Raw genomic sequence first — 24,301 nt, 5'->3', positions numbered from 1 at the left:
ATTTAATGTTATCATGTTCACAAGAATAATAAGCATTTGCATAGATAATATTTTAAAATCAGAATAGGTACTAATTATATAGCAGTATTCCCCAACAAAATTTTTATTTTAATTTGTATAATTTATATTTGCTAGCTAGAAGGGTATGTTTCCTTTATTAAAAATGTTGATTGTTAGTAGTGGAGGCATGACTCACTAATTGAATTTAGCTTTTACTTGTAAAGTGAGACTTTTCAAAATTAAAAATGTTATTTTTATTTATTTTGCTTATAATAAAACATGTGTGATTATTTCTTAAAGATTTTCTAGTCCATTGAGGAACTCTAGAACGAAATCAAATTAAAGTTTTGTGTCTGTTGTTTTTAGATTACGAAATTTTGATTCTCTATTGTATTGAAATTATATGTTGATTTTACTTGTATTGTTAGTAGTAGTAGTGACATGATTCGTCCTTTGAATTTAATTTTTTACTTGTAAAGTTAGATTTTTCTATTATAAATATTAATTTTAGTTATTTAATTTGTTAATAAAATAGAGATAATTATTTAAAAGTAAAATTGATTCAAACATCTTGTCAAAATCTATCAAAGTTTTAGACTTTATCAAATGTAGCAATTAACCTATTGATGTTGCTCTCCCCTTTCTTCCATACACATCCAAAACACTCTCTATCTCTATCCTGACCTCCACATTACGTTTTCTATTTTCTTTTTTGAAATTCACATATGTGATTTTATTACTATAGAGAGTTAGTAATAGCTAAGTTATTGGTGTTTCTCCGATAAAGATAGTTATTGCAGTAATAGTGATGACGGTAATTAATTGATTTATTTGTTTTGTTTGTTCGGAGTGAAATGAATGGTCTCAACTCTCATATATATATATAGTCTGCTTTTGTATATATTATTGTATATGAGTTTATAAATATCTCTTATAATTTTGTATTATATGTATATTTGATGTATAAAATAAAATATGAAAATTTTGTATATTATTGTATAACTAGATGTATAATATTGGATGTAAATTTTAAACAGTTTGGTATGATTGTGTTTTGGCTAAAAAAATGTAATGTAAGTTTTGAGTTATATTTTTTTCAATTTTAGTTAGGTAATTATATATTTATGGAAATTTTCCAATAAAATATGTGTGATTACTTGAAAATTTAAGAAACTTTTACATGAAATCAAATGAAAAATCTATGTCTATTGTGTATTGGATTAAGAAATTCTGGTTCATTATAATATCCAATTCAATTTAAGATTTTCTAACATTTAAATTATGATGTGAACTTCGTATAGAGATAGTGTAATTTTCTTAATTTTTTTGAGACTCTTATTTATAATTTTGTCTCTTTATAATATCCAATTCAATTTAAAACTCTCGGACATTTACATTATGATGTAAATATCTATATAGAGATAATGTAATTTTTTTTTAAACTCTTATTTATCTATTTTTATATTTATCTTAGTGAATTCTTTAATTTTATTTTTTATATTGATAATATTTAAATCAGTTTACATGCATCTTATTCTTTAATTTAATTTCATCATATTTGCAAGAATAATAGGCATTTACATAGATAACATTTTGAAACTAGGATAGAAACTATGGTACTGATTTTATATCAATACTCCCTGTCAATTTTTTTTTGGTTTCAATTGGTATAAATTTAAATTTAAATTTAAATTTATATCTATATCTACAGTGTTTGATTCCCCAGTTAAAAAAAATGTTGGTTTTACGTGCATGATTCACTTAGGAAATCCTTTATAAAAATAAAGCTTAAGTCATTGACGTCCCCCTTAAAGTTATTTGAATAATTCACTTAAACACCTTAATTAAGACTTGTACCTATTAAACACCTAAATTATTCAAAAAATGTGTTTATTAAACACAAAATGCTAATTTGGCAACATAAGTGTACCTCACTTTGTATTAGGTGCGTGTTTCAAATAGTATTTTATTTTTATTTATTTTTTAAAAACTAGTACTTGTTTTTCTTTTGTTGACACTTGACACTGAAATAACTAAAAATATTTTTTTATTTAAAATTGATTTCTTGATAAACAAAAGAAATCAACCCACCCCCTATTAGTTAGAAAAGTTAGCCAGCCTCCGTCCATCTCTATTTCTGGCCACTCCGAACAGACATTATCATTCAAATTAAAATATAAACTAATTAATCTTATTAAAAATGATATTATAAAATTTCATAGAATTAATTTGAGTATTCTTGATTTCTCTTTTTAAAATAATTCACACTGATTTATTTTTCACAAGCATCTCAAAAATTACTTTGCTAAGCTATGCATTCTTCATTGATAGACTTAGAGCCCGTTTGGATTGACTTAAAAGTTGGTCAAACCTACTTTTAAGTTAGTTTTTTACTTCTGAAAGTGTTTGGCAAATATAAAAAATAACTTAAAATAAGTCAAAAATGATTTAAAATAAGTTACGAAGTGTTTGACAAGGTAAAAAATGACTTAAAATAAGTCAGAAATCAAAAGTAGATCTCCCCCTACTTTTTATTTTTTTGACTTAAAAATCATTTCAGTTTGACTTTTTATTTTTAACTTAAAAATTACCTTTTTAAAGTCAATTCAAACTGGCTCCTAAATATTTATAATGGGTAGGAATAATAACAAGAAAAAGAAAAGTGATTAGCCGGAAGAGTCGAAAACAACAAGTGCCTAGGGGAGAATACGGGCAAAAGTTTCAGTAGGTGGATTTGGAGAGGTGTTGGATTAAATAGGGTTGAAAATTATTTTTCGTCTTTTAAAATTAAAAATTCATTTTTATAGTTAGATTAGGCCCATGGCCATGTGTCATAATTTTATGTAAATTTTTTAGGAATCTCATAGTGTAAGAAAAAATTACATTACATTTCTACTCTTTTTCAATTTATAAAAATTTCCTAAAATGTCTGCCATTCGGATACATCCCATTACATCACATTTGATACATTATACAAATAGTTTGTTGAGATAAAAAAAGAAATTAAATATAAAACTAAATGTCAATTCCCCAAATCATGCAAATCATATTGATGTCAGTCTCTTCCAAATAACAACTCCAAACAATTCAAATTTTAAATTTCTTCTCTCAAATCTCTCCCAAATCGTAACAGATTCAAAAAAAAGTCGATAATTTTATATAGTTATGTATCATATACAAAAAATAAAACTATAAATATGATATACACTGATTTATTTATAAAACAATGTTACGTATACTTAACAACATGTGATATATCACAACATTTGATACATAACTATGTTATATACATAACAAAGTTATGTGTCATATACATAATTATGAATATGATACAAACTTATTTTATTATAAAACATTAGTTTTTATGTATCAACAATAATATTTGATAGTGTCTACATATACATATCATTCTACTAGTTGAATAAGGCTAGGTGTATGTATTGGTAGTAAAAGATAACAAAATTTGTAATTGTTGTGTATCCAATACATAACTATGAACCATGATACATACTAATTTGTGTTTCAGTAAATTAGGGTTATGTATCAAAACAAATATTTGAAAACGATATATTGTACATGATAAAATTGTAATGTATCATAAAGGTGAAACAAACGAATTATACATTAATTTAAGAATCAAAATCAACTAGATATATTAAAAGATCTGTTGAACGCAACAAAAAAAATCAACAATTTAATCTGCTAAAAGAAAAAAAATGATGAAGAAATCCTTCCACACTTTCTCCTTTGCTCTGTATCAACTCTTGTAGCTTTTTTCACTTTCAATAATGACGTCACTCCATGGATCTCGACCCAAAGCCCTTATCAGAGCCACCAACAACTCCTGATAAATTTGTAATGTATCATAATGTTGAAACGAATGCATTATACATTAATTTCAAAAACAAAAACAACTAGATATATTAAAAACTGAACCCATATGTATTAGAAAAAGATGAACAACAAAAAATAAATAAAAAATTTAACAATCTGATCTATTGAAAACAAAAAAATGATGAAGAAATCCTTCTACACTTTCTCTTTTGCTCTGTATCAATTCCCGTAGCTTTTTTCCCACTTTCAACAATAGCGTCTCCCATGGATCTCGACCCAAATCCTTTACCAAAGCTACCAGCAACTCGACTTTCCCCCTTTTTTGGGGGCGTTTTTTCCACAATTGATTTTAAAGTTGAAGATGCATCCTTCTTCGACTAAATTCGTAGATGAAAACGCTAAAAAAATTGATACTTGATGAAGTGGAAAGAAAAAAATGGATGAAGAAGAAGATGAAGAAGAACTACCTCTTCATAACTTGCAATCAAACGGAAAGAGAAAAGATTTGAAATTAAAAAATAGGGTGATGGAGATAATTGGTGATACCATGGAATGATTTTAGACGTGAAAAAAGGAAAAAAAATCTTGGAGTGATAGTTTACGGTGATGTATCCGGAAAAGTGAGAGAAATTGTGAAAAAGAAGAATTTTTACATTTTTTTGGAATGATAGGGAATAATAGAAAATATGGTAAAAAAGAAAGAATATGTAGTTAGGTAATTTTTCATAATTTGATTCACAACTTTTTAAAGATATTGCATGTGAGTTATACACACAATATTATTTTTTTTATGTTGGTTGTCATTTTGTGTTTGATAGATACATATTCGTTAATATTAGAGTCTAATAGGTATTTATTCTAGTTGAAGTGTCAAATTGAATTATACGACAATATTAAGAGACCGTAAATGACTTAAGCCGAAAAATAAACAAGAAAAACATTTTTAATAGAAAAATCTCACCATAGAAATAAAAATAAAATTTCAATTGGTGAATCATACAAGTAAAACCAACAATATTTTATTGGGGAATCATATATAAATTTTTATACAATTTTAAAATAAAATTTCAATTGGTGAATCATACAAATAAAACCAACAATTTTTAATTGGGGAATCATATATAAATTTTTATACAATGTTAAAATAAAATTTCAATTGGTGATTCTTACAAATAAAACCAACAATTTTTAATTGGGAAATCATATATAAATTTTTATATAAGTTTAAACAAAAAATTTAACAGACTATTGTTATATAATCAATACTTATAACAATACTCTAGTTGCTATCTTAATTTAAAATGTTATCTATGTTGTGCTTATTAATCTCGCGAACATGATAAAATTAAATTAAAAAACAAAATGTGTACAAATTGATTCGAATATCATCGTTATAAAAATTAAAATAAAAAATTCATCAAATGAATATAAAAATAGATAAACAAGAGTCATTTAAAAATAAAATAAAATTACACTTTCTTCATATAGATATTCCCATCATAATTTAATTGTCAGAAAATTGTATATTGAATCGGACACTATAAATTGCCAAAAATTCTTAATCTAATAAGCAATAATAGAAACTTTTACTTTTATTTTATTCAAGAGTTCCTTAATGAACTAGAAAATCTTCGAAGTAATCACATACATTTTATTAGCAAAATAAACAAAAATAACATTTTTAATAGAACTTTTTCACTTTACAAGTAAAATAAAATCTCAAAAGGGAAAATTATGCGTCTACTAGACTACTAATAATAATATCAAGTAAATCAACATTTTCAGTAGGGAAAAGCGCACCTTTCTAGAAAATATAAATTTATATAAGTTGAAACATAAATCCTGATATGGAGTACTATTACATAATTAATACCCTATCCTAATTTCAAAATGTCATCTAAGAGAAGTATAATAATAGATAAACTTCAAAGAAATAAAATAAAGAAAATCATCCTCTCTCTATATCATAATTTAAATGTAAAAGAGTTTTAAATTGAATTGTACACTATGAAGAGTGACATTTCATAATCAAATAAATAATTGACACATACCTTAATGGACTTGAAAATTCACAAACATGGTAAAAAATTTAAGAGCTAAACTTCCTTCTTTTGGATGATTTGTTTTTTTTTGTTGTTGTTGTGTTTTTATTGAGTAAATATCTTAAAATGTCACTTAAGTATGTAAAATTATTTGAGAAAGTCACTCAACTTAGGTTTGTATTAATAAAGTCATTTAATTTATGAATTTATTTTATAAAGTCACTCAAGTTAAACTAATTTTTCTACAAATTCATTGTACCCAAAAGAGAAAAGAGATAATTGCACAAATCACCCTTCAAGTCTAGTTTTTTAATATTTACTTCCACTGTAGTTTATAATATTATGTTTATCTCTCTTATTTATTTATTTTTAAATAATAATTGTCTTAACTTAATTAATTGGGATATATTAATATCATTAATTTTATTCTAAATATTTTTATATTAAAATATTAAAATTGTCGAACAGGAACTTAACAACGTTTTTAATTAGCCTATAAACAGTAGTCTTACAAAATATTTTCCCTTTAAATTAATGTTTTCTTTTATTTTTTTAAAAAGATTAAAAAATAATATTTTTTAGATAATTTCACGTTTGTGATTAATGCATTTTCTATTTTCTTTTCTTATTATAACGATCCTATCAACAATAATAATTCTTCCTTTTATTTATTTTTTATTTATCCACATAATATTTTAAAAATAAATTTATGAGCACAGAAAGTGATTAAATTATTTGTAGAGTTAAAAACTTATTCACTTAATTATGATTATGATATTGGTTAATATGATATAGTCTTGACGTTTAAAATTTAAATAAGACATATGTCTCTCATTAATATATGTATTTGACTAGAGGAAAAGAGTAATGGAGGGGCAGGGGGGGAGAGCCAAATCCCTATTTTTATATTCATATTAATTAGGTTAAGAAAATAATTATTAATAAAAATATAAGAGAGGTAAGTATAATATTATAAACTAAAATGAAAGTAATTAGTATTAAACTTGAAGGGTGGTTTATGCAATTATCTCTTATATCTTTTGGTTATAATGATTTTCTAGAAAAATAGTTTAACTTGAATGACTTTATAAAAGAAAATCCGTTGAGTGACTTTTTTATTAATACAAAACCAAGTTTGAGTGACTTTCTTAAATAATTTCACATATTTGAATAACCTTTTGGGATATTTACTCTGTTTTTATTCAATGCCATCATCATTGAATTAACTAATCAAACAAATTTATACACTATGCATACCAAATATAGTGAAAGTTTAAATTTTTTTAAAAATCAATTATGACAAGAATCTTTTAAACTAGTAATTTTTTGTTATAAATATGAGATATCTAAACTCGAAAACTTCACAACCAAAATCTCTCTTTTCTTTTGTTGATAGATCAAAAAAATTATAATACATTTGTTTAAATAGTTAATCATGTCTTTGGGCGGAATAGTGGATGCCATCGTTGGAAACAATGATGGGGAAAAGGTGAAAGGAAGAGTGATTTTGATGAAAAAAAATGTTTTAGACTTCACTGATATAAGTGCTTCAGTTGTTGATGGGGTTGCTGATTTACTTGGCCAAAAAGTCTCTATCCAATTGATAAGTGGTTCTGTTAATGCTGGTTAGTAAAAGTTTCTAATTCTTTTAACAAAAAAAAATCAAAATTAATTAAGTTTGCCTTTTTACGTATTGAAATCAAATCAAACTAATTAAGTGTTGGCTTACACACATCAGATGGTTTGGAAGGGAAACGCAGCAAACCAGCATACTTAGAGAGTTGGCTTACACACATCACCCCAATAATAGCAGGGGAATCAACTTTTAGTGTCACTTTTGATTGGGATCACAAAGAGTTTGGAGTTCCAGGAGCATTCATCATCAAGAATCTTCATCTTAATGAGTTCTTCCTCAAGTCACTCACACTCGAAGATGTTCCTAATCATGGAAACATCCATTTTGTCTGCAATTCTTGGGTTTATCCTTCTTTTAGATACAAGTCTGACCGCATTTTCTTTGCAAATCAGGTACATTTAATTCATTCATAAAGAATGTATGTGTCTAAACACGTATTTGCATTGTCGTAATTATGGTATGTTCTTCAGGCTTATCTCCCAAGTGAAACACCAGAACCATTGCGAAATTACAGAGAAAATGAACTAGTGGTTTTGAGAGGAGATGGAACTGGAAAGCTTGAAGAATGGGACAGGGTTTATGACTATGCTTGTTACAACGACTTAGGTGATCCAGATAAGGGCGAAGAGTATGCTAGGCCTATCCTTGGAGGGTCCTCTGAGTACCCGTATCCTCGTAGAGGCAGGACAGGCCGGGAACCAACGAGAACAGGTTAAGACATTCGCAAAACTTTTTATTTTTGTAACTCAACAAGTATAATAATCTCAAGTTTTACTATCTACATTTTCATATTTGATTTTTTAGAACTCTTTAGTTCTCTGCAGATCCTAATTGTGAGAGCAGGAACCCATTGCTTATGACCTTAGACATATATGTGCCAAGGGACGAGCGATTTGGTCATGTGAAGAATTCAGACTTCTTGACATTTTCCTTAAAATCCATTTTGCAAACTCTTCTCCCTGCGTTTAAGGCTTTGCTCGATAACACGCCTAATGAGTTTGATAGCTTTGCGGATGTACTTAATCTCTATGAAGGAGGAATCAAGTTGCCTGAAGGCCCTTTGTTGAAAACCATTACTGATAGCATTCCCTCGGAGATACTAAAAGACATCCTTCAAACTGATGGTCAAGGCCTACTTAAGTACCCAATTCCTCGAGTTATTCAAGGTATTTATTTATATTCCTACATGATCAAAAGCATTTTCACAAGTATTATTTCTCACGCCTTCACCTTTTGTAACCTAAATATGTTGGTATTTAGAGAGAAAATGATCAAAATGGTCCTTGATGTATTGGTGTTGCTTTATTTTGGTCCTCAATATATTCTAGGTGATTGAAATAGTCCTTCATGTATGACAAAATGTGTTCAATTTAGTCTTTTACCCTAAACTTAACATTTTACCCCCAAAACTGTTAAATATAACGGTGGGGACCACCGCTATATTTAGCAGTTTTTGGGGATAAAATGTTAAGTTTAGGGTAAAAGACTAAATTGAACATATTTTGTCATACATGACCATCGTTATATTTAACAGTTTTTGGGGGTAAAATGTTAAGTTTAGGGTAAAAGACTAAATTGAACATATTTTGTCATACATGACCATCGTTATATTTAACAGTTTTTGGGGGTAAAATGTTAAGTTTAGGGTAAAAGACTAAATTGAACATATTTTGTCATACATGACCATCGTTATATTTAACAGTTTTTGGGGGTAAAATGTTAAGTTTAGGGTAAAAGACTAAATTGAACATATTTTGTCATACATGACCATCGTTATATTTAACAGTTTTTGGGGGTAAAATGTTAAGTTTAGGGTAAAAGACTAAATTGAACACATTTTGTCATACATGAAGGACTATTTCAATCACCTAGAATATATTGAGGACCAAAATAAAGCAACTCCAATACATCAAGGACCATTTTGATCATTTTCTCGTATTTAGATGATAAAACTGCATGGAGGACGGATGAAGAATTTGGGAGAGAAATGTTGGCGGGAATCAATCCAGTCGTAATCAGTAGACTCCAAGTAAGCTTTAATTCATCTAAATTTCTACTCTTTGAAGATATCAAGATCTTGCTTAAGTTCACTTCTATTTTCATGATATCTCCTTACACATTTTGAAGATATTGGCTTATCTAATGTCTGCAGGAATTCCCTCCAAAGAGCAAGTTGGATCCAACCATATATGGAAACCAAAACAGTACAATTACCACAGAACATGTGAAGGATAAGTTGGATGGATTAACAGTGGATGAGGTATATTACATCTGTTTCGATACTAGCTAGATTCTTTGATCAAGTTTTCTGACAAAAAACTGATACTCTTAACAGGCAATCAAGACAAACAGGTTATTCATATTGAACCACCATGACATCGTGATGCCATTATTGAGGAAAATTAACATGTCAGCAAACACAAAAGCCTATGCCTCAAGAACTCTGCTCTTCCTACAAGATAATAGAACTTTGAAGCCACTAGCTATTGAACTAAGCTTGCCACATCCAGACGGAGATCAATTTGGTACTGTTAGCAAAGTATATACACCAGCTGACCAAGGTGTTGAAGGTTCTATCTGGCAGTTGGCCAAAGCCTATGTAGCAGTGAATGACATGGGCATTCATCAGCTCATTAGCCACTGGTAAAAATTGTCAGAAAGATTTATATGAAACACAACTTACCCATAAACAAATTCAATGTATTATTTAGTAATTGGAGACATTTGTTGTTACCTTTCCAGGTTGAATACACACGCGGTGATCGAACCATTTGTGATTGCAACAAATAGGCAACTAAGTGTGCTTCATCCTATTCATAAACTTCTTTATCCTCATTTCCGTAACACAATGAACATAAATGCTTTAGCAAGAGAGACCTTGGCCACTTGTGGTGGTTTTGTTGAGACGTATCTTTTTCCTGCCAAATATTCCATGGAAATGTCAGCAGCAGCTTACAAAGATTGGGTTTTCAATGAACAAGCACTTCCTGCTGATCTCATCAAAAGGTAAACGAAGAGCCACAGAAATCTCATACTCTGTACTAAATAATACAGAACATAAATTTATGTTTTGTCGTATTGCTAACCTGACCATAATGTTGTTCAATTACAGAGGAGTGGCGGTTGAGGACTCGAGCTCCCCACATGGCATTCGTTTACTGATTCTGGACTATCCATATGCTATTGATGGCTTGGAAATTTGGGCAGCAATCAACAGTTGGGTAACAGAATATTGCAAGTTCTATTACAAATCTGATGAGACAGTACAGAAAGACACTGAACTCCAAGCTTGGTGGAAGGAGCTCCGTGAAGAAGGACATGGCGACAAGAAAGATGAGGCTTGGTGGCCTAAAATGCAAACTCGACAAGAGCTCATAGATTGTTGCACCATCATTATATGGATAGCTTCAGCACTTCATGCAGCAGTCAATTTTGGCTTATACTCTTACGCTGGTTTTCTCCCTAATCGCCCTAGTTTAAGCTGGAATTTGATGCCAGAGCCAGGAAGTGCTGAGTATGAAGAGCTCAAGACAAATCCAGACAAGGTATTCCTCAAAACATTTGTTCCTCAGTTGCAGACACTGCTTGAAATGTCCATCTTTGAGGTCTTGTCAAGGCATGATTCAGATGAGGTTTACTTGGGACAAAGGGACTCACCTGAATGGACAAAGGATAAAGAACCACTTGTAGCTTTTGAGAGGTTTGTAAAGATGCTGAATGATATCGAGAATCGAATTATGATAATGAATAGTCATAAGAGTTGGAAGAACAGGTCAGGGCCTGTTAAAGTTCCATATACTTTGCTCTTCCCCAAAAGTCAAGAAGGACTCACAGGCAAAGGAATTCCCAACAGTGTGTCTATATAGAACTTATTATTGAATCCGTTTGTTGTGCTTGTTTCTTGTTATTCCCAACCAAATAAACTCTTTGTTCCAATAAAGCGTATTGTATTGTATTGTATTGTATTGTGTTGTGTTGTATTGTAGGTTTAAATATAACGTTTGTTGTACTTGTTTCTTGTTATTCCCAACCAATAAACTCTTTGTTCCAAATAAAGAGTATTGTATTGTATTGTGTTTGTGTTTGTATTTGTGGTTTTAAATATAACGTTTGTTGTACTTGTTTCTTGTTATTCCCAACCAAATAAACTCTTTGTTCCAAATAAAGTTGTAGTTGGTTTTATTTTTCATCTTCTTTTTGCTTATTTATATGCTCACTACACTAGGAAGTTACTGAAGTTGCAATCTGTTGAACCTGGACATACCAATCTATTGGATAGATATGATTACATTGAAAGAAAATTTAAAACATGATGCAACTTAGGGGTGGGAGTTCGGTTATTCGGTTCGGTTTTAGAAAAATGTGCACCGTATATTAAACCAAACTAATTCGGTTCGGTTCGATTTAGTTCGGTGTTTTTAAATCGGTTTTTTGGTGTGAATGAAAAATAAATTAAGGATAAAGTATAAGATACTTAGAAATTTAAAACTATGTTAAGGAATGATGCGTATCACCGTGGAACACTTATTGTGCTAACTAAAAGACTATATTTGTCTTTATCAAAAACATTATTGTGCCTCCAAAAATTTATCGAGAAAACAAGTATGAAGATGGTTCCTTTACATAATGTACATTGATAGAAATATGTTTGAGTTTCTCTTGGAAATTAATATATATTTCAAGGTAACTATTGAATTGTACATTTGGTCATGTTACTTTGATTTGTTCATGAATGATTTAATTGTTGATTGAATTTTTAATTTTTAGTTAAGAGAATGCCCATATATATATATATATATATATATGTGTGTGTGTGTGTATATATAAAATATTTTAATTTTTAATTTTTTATAAATAAAAGTTCGGTTTTTCGGTGCACCAAAGTTTTGAGACCCTTACACCGAACACCGAACCGAAGAACCAAACTTCCAAAAAAATAACACCGACACCGAACCGAAAAACCAAAGAACCGAATTAGTTCGGTTCGATTCGGTTTTTCGATCTTCCGTTATTTATGCCCACCCCTAATGCAACTATATATATGTGAAGGGTCTCAAGTCGGTAGTTTAAACTTTAAGGGATGAGTCGTCTCTTTATATTGTCTTGAACAGTTCTCCTCACTAGAACTTATTTTTGTGGTTGAGTTAAGCTCAAAATCCATTTTCTTAACGATCAATGACATACATTATATGCCACATTCAAAAAAAACTAAGAATTTTTTTTTTTTTTTTCTTCAATGGATATGGTTAAAATTCATTGAAAACACACAAGCGAGGTAATATACAAAGTATGGGAAAGAAAGAAGGTAGTTTGGAGAGTGAAATATTTTAGTTGAAATCGTGTTGAAAAATTTCTCCGTGATACATGTATCTCATCTACATAGAGGTATACTTGAAAGCTTGGCTCAAATTTAAATCCAAAGGACCTTTAAATCTCCACCAAATCATTCCAAAATTGAGATTCGAACTCCTTTAAGATATACCCAATCTATTCTAACAACACACGCTAGAAACAAATTCCAATTTCAAAAAATCAATACAATACAAATGGTAATAACCATCCAAACAAGTTGTTACAGAACCAGAAAGAACTTACAACATTATTACACCCTTTATTGTAATTGGAACTTTCTTTTTAAAAAAAGAGATTTTATTTGGTGTTAATAACAGAATACTAAGAAACAACATCAACAAACAATAATAAGTTCTATATAGACACACTGTTAGGAATTCCTTTACCAGTGAGCCCCTCTTCACTTGTGGGGAAGAGGGAAGTATATGGAACTTTAACAGGCCCTGACCTGTTCTTCCATTTTTTATGATCACTATTCATCTGTAAAATCTGATTCCCGATATCACTCAGCTTCTTTCCAAACCTCTCAAAAGCTAAAAGTGGTTCTTGATCCTTTGTCCATTCAGGTGAGTCCCTCTGTCCGAGGTAAAGTGTATCCGAACTATGCCTTGACAAGACCTTTAAGATGGAAATTTCAAGCAGTGTCTGCAGCGGAGGAACAGTTGTTTTGAGGAATACCTTATCTGGATTTGTCTTGAGCTCTTCATATTCAGGACTTCCTGGTTCTGGCATGAACATTCGGCTTAAACTAGGGCGATTAAGGAGGTAACCAGCATAAGGGTATTGCCCAAAATTGACTGCTGCATGAAGTGCTGAAGCTGTCCATATTGTGATGGTGCAAGATTCTATGAGCTCTTGTCGAGTTTGCATTTTAGGCCACCAAGGCTCATCTTTCTTGTCACCATGTCCTTCTTCGCGGAGTCCTTCCACCATGCCTGGAGTTCACTGTCTTTCTGTACCGTGTCATCTGATTTGTAATAGAAGTTGCAGTATTCTGTCACCCAACTTTTGATTGCTGACCAGATTTTTAACCCATCAACAGCATATGGATAGTCTTGAATTAGTAAGCGAATGCCATGTGGGGAGCTCGAGTCCTCAACGGCCACTCCCCTGAAAGTCAGTAAATTATATTGTATTAGTGAATTTATATAGAGATGATTGAGTATAAAGTTAATAAGTGCTTTGTGTCTTTTCACTTACCTTTGGATGAGATCAGCAGGAAGTGCTTGTTCAGGGAAAATCCAGTCTTTGTAAACTACTGCTGACATTTCCATGGAATATTTAGCAGTAAAAAAAGTCAACTCAACAGTTCCGGCACTATTGATCAACTGATGTCTTCCTAAAGCATTTATGTTCATTGTGTCACGAAAATGAGGAAGGAGAAGCTTATGAATAGGGTGAAGCACACTTAGTTGCCTATTTGTTGCAATCACAAATGGCTCAATCACCGCATGTGTATTCAACCTGAGAAGGTAATAATAAATGTATCCAATTACTTTTACACAAATCATATATTGAATTTGGTTATGGGTAAGTTGTGTTTCATATAAAGGTTTTTGACAGGTTTTACCAGTGACTGATGAGCTCATGAATGCCCGAGTCATTCACTACTGCATAGGCTTTGGCCAACTGCCAGATAGAACCTTCAACACCTTGATCAGATGGTGTATACACTTTGCTAACAGTACCAAATTGATCTCCATCTGGATGTGGCAAACTTAGTTCAATTGCCAGTGGCTTCAAAGTTCCATTATCTTGCAAGAAAAGCAAAGTTCTTGAGGCATAAGTTTCTGTGTTTGTTGTCGTGTTAATTCTCCTCAAGTATGGCATAACAATGTCATGGTGGTTCAATATGAATAGCATGTTAGCCTTGATTGCCTGTTAAATATTGCCAACTCTTTGTCAACAACTAACATTTGTCACTACAATCTTCTCACTTAAGTTGAATGAGCAATTTAGCTAGTATCATGCTAAAATTATTAATTACCTCATCAACTGTTAGTCCATCCAACTTATCCTCTATCTGCTCTCTGGTAATCGTACTGTTTTGGTTGCCATATATGTTAGGATCCAGATTGCTTTTCGGAGGAAATTCCTACAGATATTAGGTAAGGCAGCATCTTCAAAATGTGTAAGAGATAATCACAATATTAGAAGTAAACTTAAGCAAGTTCTTGAAATCCTCAAAGAGTAGCAATTAGATGAATTAAAGCCTACTTGGAGTCTAGTGATTAAGACGGGATTGATTCCCGCCAACATTTCTCTCCCAAATTCTTCATCCGTCCTCCATGCAGTTTTATCCTCTAAATACACCAATATTTAGATTACCAAAGGTGAGGTCATAAAAAATAATACTTTTGATCATGCAGAAATTAAGATAAATACCTTGAATAACTTGAGGAGTTGGGAACTTGAATAGGCCTTCACCATCAGAATGAAAGATGTCTTTTAGAATCTCCAAAGGAATACTATCATTAATGTCTTTCAACAAAGGGCCTTGAGGAAACTTGATTCCTCCTTCATAGAGTTTGAGTACATCCTCAAAGCTATCAAACTCATTAGGTGTGTAATCGAACAAAGCCTTAAATGCAGGGAGAAGTGACTGCACAATGGATTTTAAGTAAAATGTCAAGAAGTCTGACATCTCCAGATGACCAAATCGCTCGTCCCTTGGCACATACACGTCTAAGCTCATAAACAATGGAATCCTGCTCTCGCAATTAGGATCTGAAAACAATTGCAAGACAATTTGCTCTTCAAGAAAATCAAATACATGAAAATGCAGATATTGAAAAAGTTTTGTGAATGTCTTCACCTGTTTTTGTTGGTTCGCGGCCTGTCCTGCCTCTACGAGGATACGGGTATTCAGAGGACCCTCCAAGGACAGGCCTAGCATACTCTTCGCCTTTATCTGGATCACCTAAGTCATTATAGTAAGCATAATCATAAACCCTGTCCCATTCCTCTAGCTTTCCAGTCCCATCTCCTCTTAAGGTCACTAGTTCGTTTTCTCTGTACTTCCGCAACGGTTCTGGTGTTTCACTTGGGAGATAAGCCTGAAGAACAGACCATAAACATGACAATGCAAATATGTGTTTAGACACATACATTCTTTATGAATGAATTAAATGTACCTGATTTGCAAAGAAAATGCGGTCAGACTTGTATCTAAAAGCAGGATAAACCCAAGAATTGCAGACAAAATGGATTTTTCCATGATTAGGAACATGTTCAAGTGTGAGTGACTTGAGGAAGAACTCATTAAGATGAAAATTCTTGATGATGAATGCTCCTGGAACTCCAAACTCGTTGCGATCCCAGTCAAATGTAACACTAAAAGTTGATTCCCCTGCTATTATTGGGGTGATGTTTGTAAGCCAATTTTCTAAGTATGCTGGATTGCTGCGTTTCCCTTCTGAACCATTTTCTGCGAATGAAACAGATACATTTCTGTTTTTGTATTTTTAATACTTCACTAAAAAAAAATGTGAGAAGTAATACTGACCAGGATCATCAAAAACAGAACTACTGATCAACTGGAAAGACACCTTCTCGCCAAGGAGTTCAATAACTTCATCAACAACCGCGGCCTTTATGTCAGTGAAGTCTAAAACATTCTTCTTCATCAACACCACTTTTCCTTTCACCTTTTTCCCGTAATCTTTTCCAGTAATGGCATGCATAATCGTATTTTAAGAAATGAAAAAAAAATTATATTTTCTTGAGCTTCCAACAGAAGAAAAGAAAGCAGAGAGAAGTTACTTTGTTTGTTTCATATTTATATAGCACAAATTACTAGCTGTCTAGCCGTTCCTATTTCTGTAGATATTTTAAAATAATAGACATTTGTAGCACATGATGGATAGTAACATTTTCAATTTTTATTAGTTAACTATGATTAACTATGTACATATATATTTTATGCTTTAATCAAAGTATTGGTGTGCGTTATAAGGTTAAATTGGAGAAGAATATCTCAAATATAGAGGCAAACAAAGAGCAATGAAGAAGGGAAGTGTGCGTTCATAATCTATATTCAAAACATAAAGTACGAACTAACTTCTGTTTTTTTTTTTGCTTCTCATGAGTATGTAATTTTTGGAGGCTTATGTGTTGCTTCTCTTTTTGTCTTCCTTGTAAAGATTTGTCTTCATGGTAACTTCTGTCTCTGTACTTAGCATATTTATTGGAAATACTCAACATATACAATATGCAAGACTTAATTTGGATCTTATGTATTTTCTCATAATTTTATTTATTTATTTTAGCCATAAATGTTAAATTGATTGTATGTTAGATCGATCAACTCTTGCAAATATTACTTACAACAAAACATATTTTTTCCAAGGATATCTCTTGACAGTAGTAAATAAAATACAAGATGGCATTGATGGATCTCAGCATTAATTTTTGCTTAAATGATGAAATGAACAAATTTCACCACTTGATGTGTGATCATACCATCGATATGATTTTAGAGCTCATTGCTATTTGCTAGCTAGTGACACCTTTTAGGGATATAACATATTATTTACGTGATCTGTTGGTAGGTCTGAATATGCTAAGGGTATTAAGGTGCCACATCGATGGTCATTTAAGTTAATGTATAATATAGACTTTTATACACCAAGTTAAGCAAACGAAAATCCAAGAGATTGACATCTGAATGACAGAGAGTGAACTAGCTAAGATTACAAGATTAGTACTTGTGTGGTGTATTAATCTGCTTTAGACAAGGAAAACTTATAATATGGAGTATTTAAGGGGTAGTTTAGATTTTTTAATACACTAGTGGAACGTGTGTTGCACGTTCATTTTTATTATATTTACGTACCTTTTTTCCAATGCACACATCAATTTTAGTTAGAATCAGGGGTTGAAACTGAAGAGTTGGGCATAAATATGAAAAATTCGAAAAACTGGACCCATGGTTCTTGGATACTTTGGTCCTGAGTTGATTTTAATTTTTTTAGAAGTCGGTAGACGTAAATGTTAACTTGTTAGTCTAAAATCTATTTTAGCTTATTAAAATGTTTTAAGTAGCCATTATTTTGAACAAAGAGTTTATTTAGTGATATTATTGGGAATTAATAAGAAGAAACAAGCACAACAAGGGGATTCAATAATAAGTTTTATATAGACACACTGTTGGGAATTCCTTTGCCTGTGAGTCCCTCTTCACTTGTGGGAAAGAGCAAGGTATATGGAACTTTAACAGGCCCTGACCTGTTCTTCCATTTTTTATGATCACCATTCATCTGTATAATCTGATTCTCGATATCACTCAGCTTCTTTCCAAACCTCTCAAAAGCTAAAAGTGGTTCTTGATCCTTTGTCCATTCAGGTGAATCATTCTGCCCCAGGTAAAGTGTATCCGAAGCATGCCTTGACAAGAGTTCTAAGACGGACATGCCAAGCAGTGTCAGCTGCTGAGGAACCACTGTTTTAAGGAATACCTTGTCTGGATTTATCTTGAGTTCTTCATATTCAGCACTTCCAGGTTCTGGCATGAGTTTTCGGCTTAAACTAGGGCGATTAACAAGGTAACCACCATAAGAGTAATTCCCAAAATTGACTGCGGCATGAAGTGCTGAAGCTATCCATATTATGATGGTGCAAGAATCAATGAGCTCTTGCAAAGTTTGCATTTTAGGCCACCAGGGCTCATCTTTCTTGTCACCATGTCCTTCTTCGCGAATTTCCTTCCACCAGGCTTGGAGTTCATTGTCTTTCTGTACAGTGTCATCTGATTTGTAATAGAAGTTGCAATATTCTGTTACCCAAATTTTGATCGTTGACCAGATTTTCAAACCATCAACAGCATATGGGTAGTCCTGAATCAGCAAGCGAATGCCAAATGGGGAGATCGAGTCCTCAACAGCCATTCCTCTATAATTGAGTAATATTATGGTCATGTTAGCAAGACGAAAAGACATAAAATAACCTGTTTTAGTGAATTTAAGTTCTATTTTTAGTACAGAGTAGGCGATTTTTGTGGCTTTTCATTTACCTTTTGATGAGATCAGCAGGAAGTGCTTGTTCAGGGAAAACCCAATCTTTGTAAGCTACTGATGACATTTCCATGGAATATTTGGCAGGAAAAAGGAACTTCTCAATAAATCCATCACCATTGATCAAGGTTTATCTTGCTAAAGCATTTATGTTCATCGTATCATGGAAATGAGGTTGAAGCAGCTTATGAATAGGGTGAAGCACACTTAGTTGCCTATTTGTTGCAATCACAAATGGCTCCATCACTGCATGTGTATTCAACCTGGAGAACGTAATTACAATAAATGTATCCGGTCACTATTACTCACCATATTGAATTTTGTTATGGATAAGTTGTGTTTCATATAACAAATGTTTTACCAGTGACTGATGAGTTGATGAGTGCCCGAGTCATTCACTGTTGCATAGGCTTTGGCCAACTGCCAAATAGAACCTTCAACACCTTGATCAGATGGTGTATATACTTTGCTAACAGCGCCAAATTGATCTCCATTTGGATGTGGCAAGCTTAGTTCAATTGCTACTGGCTTCAAAGTTTCAGTATCTTGCAGGAAGAGAAGAGTTGTTGAGGCATAGGTCTTTGTGTTTGTCGACGTGTTAATTCTCCTCAATAATGGCATAACGATGTCATGGTGATTCAATATGAATAACCTGTTTGTCTTGATTGCCTGTTAAATAAGAGTACCACCTTTTGTTGTTACAATCTACTCAGAGGACTTGATTGAAGAATCTAGCTAGTATTAAAAAAAAAGTAGTAATTACCTCATCAACTGTTAGTCCATCCAACTTATCCTCTATCTGCTCTCTGGTAATTGTACTGTTTTGGTTGCCATATATGTTACGATCCAGATTGCTTTTCGGAGGAAATTCCTGCAGATATTAGATAAGCAAACATCTTCAAAATACGTATGGGATAATCACGAAAATAGAAGTCAACTCAAGCAAGATGTTGATTTCTTCAAAGAGTAGGAATTCAGATGAATTAGATCTTACTTGGAGTCTACTGATTAAAACAGGATTGGTTCCCGCCAACGTTTCTCTCCCAAATTCTTCATCCGTCCTCCATGCAAATTTATCCTCTACACAGAAAGGTGAAGGCGTGAGAAACAATACCTTTGGAAATGCTTTTAATTTGATCATGTAGAAATTTAAATAAATACCTTGAATAACCTGAGGAGTTGGGTACTTAAGTAGGCCTTGACCATCAGTTTGAAGGATGTCTTTTAGTATCTCCGAAGGAATGCTATCAATAATGGCTTTCAACCAAGGGCCTACAGGCAACTTGATTCCTCCTTCATAGAGTTTAAGTACATCCTCAAAGTTATCAAACTCATTAGGCATGTTATCGAACAAACCCTCAAACCCAGGGAGTAAGGTCTGCATAATGGATTTTAAAAAAAATGTCAAGAAGTCTGACATCTTCACATGACCAAATCGTTCGTCCCTTGGCACGTATATGTCTAAGCTCATGAGTGATGGAATCCTGCTCTCGGAATTAGGATCTACAGAGAGTAAAGAGCAACTGTCAATACAATTTTCTCTTCTAAAAAATCTCACATAAAATGAAAATGGTAAATGTCTTAACCTGTTTTGGTTGGTTCACGGCCTGTCCTACCTCTACGAGGATACGGGTACTCAGAGGATCCTCCTAGGACAGGCCTGGCATACTCTTTGCCCTTGTCTGGATCACCTAAGTCATTGTAATAAGCATAGTCATAAACCCTGTCCCATTCCTCAAGCTTTCCGGTTCCATCTCCTCTTAAGGTTACTAGTTCGTTTTCTCTGTACTTCCGCAACGGTTCTGGTGTATCACTTGGGAGATAAGCCTGAAGAATCGTCCATTATGATATGTATAGACACTTGGGAGATAAATCTTGTTACGTGCCTAATAAAAAGATTAGTCATATCATACCTGATTTGCAAAGAAAATGCGGTCAGACTTGTATTTAGAAGCAGGATAAATCCAAGAATTGCAGATAAAATGTATTTTGCCATGATTAGGAACATGTTCAAGTGTGAGTGACTTGAGGAAGAACTCATTAAGATGAAAATTGTTGATGATGAATGCTCCTGGAACTCCAAACTCTTCATGATCCCATTCAAATGTAACACTAAAAGTTGATTCCCCTGCTATTATTGGGGTGATGTGTGTAAGCCAATTCTCTAAGTATGCTGGATTGCTGAGTTTCCCTTGTGAACCATTTTCTGCAAATGCATCTGTAATTAGAATAATTTAATACTTTACTAAACTAGAGACTGAGAAGAGAAGAAATACTGACCAGGATCATCATGAACAGAACTACTGATCAACTGGAAAGAGACTTTCTTGCCAAGGAATTCAACAACTTCATCAACAACTGAGGCCTTTATGTCAGTGAAGTCCAAAACATTTTTTTTCATCAACACAACTGTTCCTCTCACCTTTTTCCCAGTGATGGCATCCACAATCTTGCTCAGAAACATGATTAGTCTCTTCAAAAGAAAGCAAAGAGAATTTTTGTTGTGAAGTTACTGAGTTTGGATGTCTCATATTTATAGCACTAAAGAATACTAGCTGTCTACCGTCCCTATTTCTGTAGATCTTTAAAAAATTAAACAGTAGATATTTGTAGCACATGATGGATATCAACATTTTCAAACTGCCCCCTTTGTTCTTTGATTTCTGAGCAAAAATGTTACCAATTTCAAATTTATTCGGTGCGCTTATGTGATTTTCAATTTATTTTTATAGAATTTAAAAACCTACCTAACTATTCATTACAAACTTACTGAGTTACTGTTATAAATTTATATAAAAACCTATGATTTTATTTTTAAAAACTCTAAAAATCGATTCGATACAATTCAACTCCATCCGTTAAGTAGAATTTTAGAAAGCTATTGACACCCCCTTGTTTAAACCACCGACGTAAACTCTTCACACATATATACTTAGTTATTTTCATTAAGTGACTAAGTTATCATCATAATCATAATTTGAAGTTAAATATTGAAAAATTAGTACTCCCTTTGTCCCAATTTATGTGACTTACTTTCCTTTTTAGTCACTCTCAAAAAGAATGACACATTTATATATTAAGTAACAACTTAACTATAAAATGTTCATTTTACTCTTAATAAAATGATTTATAGTCACACAAATTTCTATCATTCATTTTGGACCACAAGTTTTAAAAGTCTTCCATTCTTTCTTAAACTTTGTGCCGAGTCGAACTACCTGACATAAATTGGGACTGAGGGAGTAATAGAATTGCCAGATTGGGGTTCACTTATCTTTTCTTTCCGCAAAGTCTTCCAAAGTTAGCTTTGCTTTAGAAAATCGCCTAACCCATCAGTGGACCCTAAAGTTGGCACCAACTTTTTTTTAGACATCGACTTTGTTCATTTTAGACCTCTCATGTAAGCTTCCGTTTGTCATTTTGACATTTTTTGCATACACGTCATAGAGAGTGTGATACACTCATTTATTGCGCGTGAAAAGCTTGTTTAATCAATTTTTATTTATTTTTTCTTCTTCTTTTTCTTCCTCATTTTCAGCCTCCATTTTTCAAGCTTAACTCCATCCATGACAAATGTTTTAAAAATTTAAGAAAAGACCTATTTCAAGATTTAAATATTGAAGTAATCATGAAATTCTTTTTTGGAGGAATTTACTATTGTAATATGGAAGTGGATTTGATTTTTCCTCTTCCTTCACAGGCCTTCAAACGTTGCTTTCTTATTTATTTTTTCTAGTTAATTTTAATGATTTCCATTCAATTTTACTGTTTTGTTATTGATTAAGAAGAATCTGAATCCATGACTTAGCTTTATTCTTCTATAATAAAGGGCTGGGGTATGATTGAAAAGGGTGCGAGGGGAGATAGCGTTTCTGCAAAATAGTTATTTTGGAGAAGACAATGAGAAGGCCGCAAAATATTTTTTGTTAATTGGTTAAATTTTTTTTTTAATTAATTATGTGGGCAAAAATGCCATATGTCATTATTTAAGAATAATTTTGGGCACAAATGACAAATGTCGTCATTTAATTGGACACATTACACATCATTCGCGAGTGCATTACACACATTACATATTTTTGCTGATTGTAAAGAAAGTGTCAAAATAACCCAATAGGAACTTACATAAAGTGTCTAAAATGAACAAAGTCTAGTTAGAGTGTCTTAGTGAAAGTTAGTGCCAATTTTAGGGAGCCACCGATGGGTTAGGCCTTAGAAAATTGTGCTACATCCATTGTAACATCCGGCGATTTGAAATAATTATGAAGAAGCTTAAAATTGGAAATAGCCATTTTTTTGAAAGATTTAAAAATCTGGAAATTTGGCCAAGTATGGAAAAAGGTGAGTTTTTGGCCACCTTTGAGCAGTCATAACTTCTATCTCAAAAAGATTTAGGTGTAGTTCCAGTTATGGTTGCAAAGCTCGTGGAATGATCTTTCCAACGCCACCAAGTTTTCTTGATTCCGAGTTCGTATGAGTGAGTTATGCCCTTTGAAAGTTGGGCAGTTGGCAGGGAATCCGTCCGGAAATTTTAAGGGCATTTTTGGGTCTTTTTTCCCCTAGTCCATTTCTTTGGGGTTATATTGTGTGTTAGGCTTATTTTGGATCATTTTTGTCCCATTTTTAAAAGAGTGAGAGCTAGGGCTTGAGAGTGAGGAGGAGAAGAAGAGGAGAAAGGTTTCATCAAAGATCGTCGTGAATATCGTCGAGGGTGATCCCTACTAGGTATGTGAGTTCTTAGTGTTGGATTGATTCTTTCCCCCACACGCCACATTTGTTTTATTTTCAAGAAGAGATTGGTTGTGTTGTTGAAGTTGTTGGTTGTATTGTTGATGTTGTTGATTTGTGTTGTTGGAGTTCCTTGTGGATTTGGGTCATGGTTTGGTTGTGTTTTGAGCTGAATCTATGGTATGTTGAGGGATTTTATGACCCTTAGTGTTTGGGGTTGAAACCCTTGAAGTAAGGGTGGTTTAGAGTTGGCAAAACAAGGGAGAAAAGTCGAGTTTCTGGGCAAGGGGTTGGCGCATCGCGCCCCAAGAGGGGCTCTGAACTTTCCCCCTTGGGGCGACGCGCCTCTCAGTACGCCAGCAGGCCCCCTCTGAAGTTTCTGGTCTGGCGCTCCGCGCCTCTCAGAGCGCCAAGAGCGCCAGGTTTTCCCATTCATTCCCCACTTTCTTATGCATGTTCCTAGGTATTGTACCTATGTTTCCTAGTTGTTTCCAACACTCCAAGGTACTTCTAAAAGTCAAGAACTCATCCGTAACATGTGATCAAACACCTTGAATCCATAAATCCAATTCAAGAAGAGTTAGTTTCCAAGTCAAGCAAAGTTAAGAAGTAAGTCAAGCAAGTTCTTAAAGTTGTTGAAGAGTCTTATTTGAACGTTTTAACTTCATTTTAAGACTCAAGTTTCAAGTCAAGAAAAG

The 24,301-nt window shown here is 32.6% G+C and overlaps 1 protein-coding gene and 2 pseudogenes across 1 annotated transcript; 1 reads left to right on the top strand and 2 right to left on the bottom strand.

The window, feature by feature from the left end:
* The first annotated feature begins 7,311 nt into the window (after positions 1 to 7,311).
* Positions 7,312 to 11,409, top strand: LOC102590288 (linoleate 9S-lipoxygenase B). Its single transcript, XM_006344560.1, has 9 exons — positions 7,312 to 7,501; positions 7,615 to 7,904; positions 7,983 to 8,223; positions 8,337 to 8,678; positions 9,456 to 9,541; positions 9,665 to 9,772; positions 9,848 to 10,155; positions 10,255 to 10,518; positions 10,625 to 11,409. Exons 1-9 carry the CDS (start codon positions 7,312 to 7,314, stop codon positions 11,376 to 11,378), a joined length of 2,583 nt encoding a protein of 860 aa, XP_006344622.1. The 3' UTR covers positions 11,379 to 11,409.
* Positions 11,410 to 13,099: 1,690 nt separating this feature from the next.
* LOC102589636 (probable linoleate 9S-lipoxygenase 5) lies at positions 13,100 to 16,742 on the bottom strand (annotated as a pseudogene).
* Positions 16,743 to 17,996: 1,254 nt separating this feature from the next.
* Positions 17,997 to 21,339, bottom strand: LOC102589974 (probable linoleate 9S-lipoxygenase 5; annotated as a pseudogene).
* Positions 21,340 to 24,301: the final 2,962 nt, after the last annotated feature.

The sequence above is a fragment of the Solanum tuberosum genome, unplaced genomic scaffold (assembly GCF_000226075.1).
Source record: "Solanum tuberosum cultivar DM 1-3 516 R44 unplaced genomic scaffold, SolTub_3.0 scf00060, whole genome shotgun sequence".
Lineage (NCBI taxonomy): Eukaryota > Viridiplantae > Streptophyta > Magnoliopsida > Solanales > Solanaceae > Solanum > Solanum tuberosum.
The sequence above is the reverse complement of the archived record's forward strand: the minus strand, read 5'-3'. Positions and strand labels throughout refer to the sequence as shown.

Bases quoted from the DNA above. Each gene is read 5' to 3' on its own strand.
- LOC102590288 (XM_006344560.1), top strand. From the start codon at position 7,312: ATGTCTTTGGGCGGAATAGTGGATGCCATCGTTGGAAACAATGATGGG. The intron at 8,224-8,336 runs GTTAAGACATTC...AGTTCTCTGCAG, and splicing joins CCGGGAACCAACGAGAACAG to ATCCTAATTGTGAGAGCAGG. The intron at 8,679-9,455 runs GTATTTATTTAT...TCTCGTATTTAG, and splicing joins AATTCCTCGAGTTATTCAAG to ATGATAAAACTGCATGGAGG.